The 5,684-nt window shown below is 34.8% G+C and overlaps 1 protein-coding gene across 1 annotated transcript in view; it reads right to left on the bottom strand.

Annotated features, from left to right (window-relative positions):
• Positions 1–245: 245 nt before the first annotated feature.
• The window catches only part of LOC144958166 (uncharacterized), a gene marked incomplete in the record, with an annotated part of 170,196 nt that continues 164,757 nt past the window's right edge, over positions 246–5,684 (bottom strand). Inside the window, 3 exon segments of the mRNA XM_078889934.1 lie at positions 246–587; positions 2,702–2,901; positions 4,040–4,270. Of these exon segments, the coding sequence (XP_078746060.1) occupies positions 495–587; positions 2,702–2,901; positions 4,040–4,270 (524 nt within the window).

The following is a 5,684-nucleotide window of genomic DNA, read 5'->3' as shown; positions in this document are numbered from 1 at the left end:
AATTGATAATTCAAGTCAGCTGAGTCAATTCCACATTTAAGAGAATCAGTGGCGTTGGGCAACGAAGTCTAATGTCAATCTTGTGGAAGTTGACCAATATTTTTGAAAATCAACAAAAGTTACGTCAAAAAAAAAAAAAAAAAAAAAAAAAAAAAAAAAAAACAAACAAACTGTGTTTGTACAATCCCATTTTGTGCCTTTATAGCTACCGATAACAAAATCACAACAAAAAAACAAACCCAAAATAACAAACAAACAACATTTTACTTCATAGCCGTATAACCGATTAATTTTTTCGTTCACTAAAATTTCAAACAATTAGATATATAATGAAGATTCATAATATATGTGTGTAACAAATGTAGACACGCGGGATTTTTGCATATCATGTCTATTTTCAAATTTACTGTTTTACTTGTACTGTACATGGAATGTAACATAAATACATATATTATCATTATTTTTTCTATTCTTAGCCACTCCCATAGCCCTTCTTATGGTAAAACGTTCATTTCTGGCTTTTCTTGTTTTCTCAATGCTTCGGCTTCGCTGTTGTCGATGCATCGACATTCCTTTATCGTGCTTATCTGAAAAAGAAAAGAGAATAAAAGACTCGCTTTAACACATACAAATAATCGAGCTTTTATATTGACCAGCAATATTTTGGAAAAAAGATCAAGAACAAAATTTGGTGATAGATCGTTTGCTTGTTTCGGCCCCAAGATTTGGAATGAACTATCACGTGGTCTGAGGGAGTGTAAGTCTTTACCTGCCTTTAAAAGGAATCTCAAGACACATCTTTACTGTATTTGCTTTTATTGACACTATGAATCCTTGATTTGTCTATGAATTCTTTTATTTATTTATTTTTTTTTCTAATAATTTATATTGTAAAGTGCCCAGAGCTTGTGTTTTACGCAAGAATGAGCGCTGTATAAATGTGTATTATTATTATATTATTATTATTATTATTATTATTATTATTATTATTATTATTATTATTATTATTATTATTATTATTTATTATTATTATTATTATTATTATTATTATTATTATTATATTATTATTATTATTATTATTATTATTATTATTTATTATTATCCATCATTTTCCGGATTTTCCCCAAAACCTTATTCCTATCCATAATAAATAAATTAATAAAAAAAAAAAACTCTCTCAAAAGCAATGAGTATCTACATGCTATAGATAATTTTGTTCATCAAATCAAGCTGTACAATACAGCATTAAGTTCAAATAACGATAACAAAAATATTTCTTCTGATTTTTAAATTTTTTTTTACGTACAAAAGAAATCTGAATGAGAAAAATGTTGTTTGCATCGAAACGAATGTGACGATTTTCCTGAAGTTGTTAAGGAGAGGGTTAAATGTGCTCAAAGCACTTTACAAGGGGTCCAAAGCCACACTGAACATATAGGACGAGACATGACACCTGTAAAGCGCTATCACAATATTTTTTTTCCTCACGAAGACAGCGCTGTTACAGACCTGTTACTCATTCTACACATGAGTCTAGTGGCTCGGTCCTGTCTGCAGTTTGCAGGAGTCCAGCGGACTGGATCCCGAGAACAGCATTACCCTGAATCCCGCAAGGAAAAAGGAGCTGATGTAGACCTTAGGAAACCTGGAGAACAACTGTCTGTACAGAGAGAACTAAAATCCTAGGACCTCATCAGTCTACAGACTGCAACCCACGCAGCGATAGACCGAGAACATTGGCGATCACTTACTGTTGCCTCAAGCACCCGGCGGCGCAGAGAGGATTGAGTGAGTGAGTAAGTGAGTGGGTGGGTGGGTGGGTGGGTGAGTGAGTGAGTGAGTGATGATGTGGAAATGTGAGTAAAGAGACTTTTTCAAGGGAATTAACTTTGTGGCATCCACAACTGAACCAATTTGAGATCAAAGGACCGAAAGAAATACCTAAAATAACCCCCATGTAACAAAAAAAAAACCCCAAAAAACTAACAAACAAAAATAACAACAAACACACACACAAAAAAAGAAAACAACGAAAATTAACCACTTTCCCCCCCCCCCCCCACCAAAAAAAAAAAACAACTTGAGCTTTTATATAGAACAATATCCACGATTCATGCTCAAAGCGCTTTACAAGAGGTCCCTAGGCAACAGCAACACATAAGATGTGCGATAATACTTTTTTTTTCGACAGAGACAACTTTGTTAACGGCTAGGTACTCATTTTACACCTGAGTACGGTGAGAGAAAGTGAGTAAAGAGCCTATTCCAAGCAATCAAATATGCGCCGAGCGAGGCTCGAACCCAGGACCTTCCGATCCGAAAGCGAGTATTATACCACAAGACCACATAGTCGTACTATAAATGTTTAAGGTTACACCTCGTTTTTGTGTGTTGGTCCGTTATATTTCCGGATGGCAATGTTGTGAGTTTCTTAGCCAAGCGCACAACATCTATGGATAGTATGCGCTTGACTAAGAAGCTCACAACATTGTAATCCGGAAATATAACTGACCAATACACAAAAATTCGTAGCAACCATAAACTTTTATATTATTATTAATACGGTTAAGTGAAAATTACTCATTATAAACATGGATGACAAAAAAAAAAAAAAAAACAAAACAAAACAAACAAAAAACAATAACAAAGGCCTGAGTGACGTCAACTTCATTCTACCTATATATTTATGATTGCTACTCACTTGATCACGCTTGTATTTTCCATTGGGGCATCTCATGACTAACTGAACGGCTTCCTTCTTGACCGGGAAACAACACTTCTCCCCGGACTTGTCACAGCCCCCGTAGCACTGGGCCACGTTCACCGTTTGAGTGGCCTTGCACCCTTCGTCGTCAACGTGGTTCACGAATTTACGAATCCTGCCGCATTCCTTGGGCTTGTCTAAATGGGGGAGAAAAAACAGAAACAAGCAAACGATTTTAGTATTAAACAATAGGAGCGATCTATCAATATATTGATACTAAGCTGCTAGAAGCTGTGGACTGTAAAAAGTAATAAACAAAAATGGGTATAACAGCCTTGAAAAAAGAACAAAATACCAAACACGGAACGTTTCGGGCTCAAAACCCTTCTTCAGCCAACAACAACAAACGTATTATTATTTTCATTTTACTTTAAATGCACTGAACAGAGAAGAACATAAGTTTTACCCCCCTCCCCCCCCCCCCCCCCCAAAAAAAAAAAGACAAAAATCCAGCACCCAAAAGAGCAAAGCAGACAAAAAAAAAAAAAAAAAAAAAAAAAAAAAAAAAACAAACAAAACAAACAAACAAAAGAAAACAAAACAACAAAGCATTAAAACATAAAAAAAAACAAAAAAACAAAACAAAACAAAACAAAACAAAAAGTTACATACATAGAAATAAAAAGAAAAGAAAAGAAAAAAATAAAGCAAAATAGAAAACAACAAAAAATAATAAAAAGAAGATAAAACAAAATCCGTAACACGGGACGTTTTGTTTTTAAGCAAATCCATAATTCCATACCACTAGTACACACAATTAGATACACCTTTATCTTTTTTTGATTCGGGGTCCATAAATATTTAGAGAGAAAAAAAAAACAAAAACAAAAGAAACAAATAGCAAAAAAATATTAATAAACAAAAAAAAAAAAACAACAAAAACAAAAAACAAAACAAAAACAAAAACAAAACAAACAAAAAAAAATAAAAAACACCCCCCCCCAAAAAAAAAAAAACAAAAAAAAAAAACCAAAAAAAAAAACAACAAAAAACAAACAAAAAACAAAACAAAACAAACAATAAAAAATAGAAAGAAATAATAATGCACACCCCCTCCCCCCCCCCCCCCCACCCCCCCCCCCCCCGCCAAAGAAAACAAAAATCCCAAACAAAACAAACAATAAAACAAAAGAAGCAAAACTATACAAACGAACGACCCCCACCCTTTCCAAATCAAGCACAGGCACGAAACAACTAAAATACAAAAACAAAAAATAGAAACAAAACAAAATAATAAAATAATAAAATTAGATAAGATATCCAAAAACGTCATACTTTCGCAAGCCCGTGGCTCCAGAAGCTCGAAGTCGTTTTGTCCGCTCTCACAAGCCTGAGCCTGCAACTCGCACTGGTTGTCGAAGGTTTGAATCACTGTGCCGACACGTCCACACACTGGGGATTCTGGGTAATCGGCACACTCAGGGCACGTGCATTTCGTGGCGTTGGTGACACTGTCGACACTGCAAACCTGGGCGGGTGAGGAGCACGTGGCAGTCGTGCATGGACCTGAAAACAAAATGTGTCAGTGCATGACGTCATCAATCGGAAGGTGAAAATTTTGGATTTGCATTCTTTTTTATATTTTTTTGTTTGTTTCATTTTCTGAAAGAAAGAATATGCTCCCCAGAGCATTTTAATCTTCATTTGAAGTAAATCGGGTGAGTTTTCATGAAGTTGTGGTTAGATGTAGGGAAAAGGTATCCAGCGACTTATCTTAAATTTCATACTTTTTTCAATTTGACTAGCTGTGTTTTTGCATTATCTGAAAGAATATGCTCCCCAGAGCATTTTAATTTTCATTTGAAGTAAATCCGGTGATTTTTCATGAAATTATGGTCAGATGTATGGGAAAGGTATCCAGCGACTTTTCTTAAAATTCATAATTTTTCAACTTGACTCGCTGTAAAAAAATATTTAGAAGTGAAATTAAGCTTTGATGTTTCCCGAAGATATAGAAAAATGATTAATTTAATCATTCATGAAAAGAACTCATTTTTGATCAAAATTGTCCTTCTAACTAAACTTGGCAATATCTCAGTTCTAACTTTTTCACTATCCGACTGATTATGTCATTCACTGTAACAAATATGTGTGCAATTGTTTCAAAACGGTATTACGAGAGAGGAAATGAACTGGACCCGAGGTGTACAAAATTAAGGTCTGACATCCGAATCCACTTATGGCCCTAGTTTAACATTGTTGTAATGGACAATATTTTGCGTCATTTTTTGAGATTTCCATTATAACAATGAGCCCATAAAGAATTGGGTTATCAGACCTGCAAATAAGTGAACGTCGACTGGACCCCAATAAGTGACTTTAGAATTAAAATGTTAGAAAATACTAACTTTAAACTTTTGAGATGTATTCATGTATTAGATTGTGTTTGTTTTTGCTTTTTGTTTTTGAGGGTTTTACGGCGCTTACAACACATTAAGGTCATATCAGCGCCAGTGAAAAGGAAGAAAATGTGATAGTAAAAAGTTCTAGAAATACAATTAAAGCACTCAAGAAAAGGTAAGACAAATGGGAATTGGTTCAAATAGGAAACGGATGTAGATTCCAAAAGCACACCATCAAATCACCTAAAAGTCTTACCCAGACACAAGCACAGCTGGTCCCAACTAAGAGGAATACACTCAAATGTTTACAAAATACATAACTAACAATACCTAACAGAGAGATGATTTACAAGGAAAAAAACATCATCTCCCAAAACTATAACCAATCATTTAACTGTTTCCCTCCCCGACTTCAGGACATATTATACAAATAGCAATCTCCGTGGCCAAGGATCTTCTTTGGATGGTTTCTTTCTCCCGTACCCCTTCTCTTCTTCTTAAACATACACACGGGCAAACGCTAGCCCCAGCCCCCCCCCCCCCCCACACACATACATATACAAACACAAACACACAAC

The sequence above is a fragment of the Berghia stephanieae genome, chromosome 12, assembly GCF_034508935.2.
Source record: "Berghia stephanieae isolate SIO BIC M18660-M18661 chromosome 12, UCSD_Bste_1.3, whole genome shotgun sequence".
Classification (NCBI taxonomy): Eukaryota; Metazoa; Mollusca; class Gastropoda; order Nudibranchia; family Aeolidiidae; genus Berghia; species Berghia stephanieae.
This window is presented reverse-complemented; position numbering and strand designations above follow the sequence as displayed.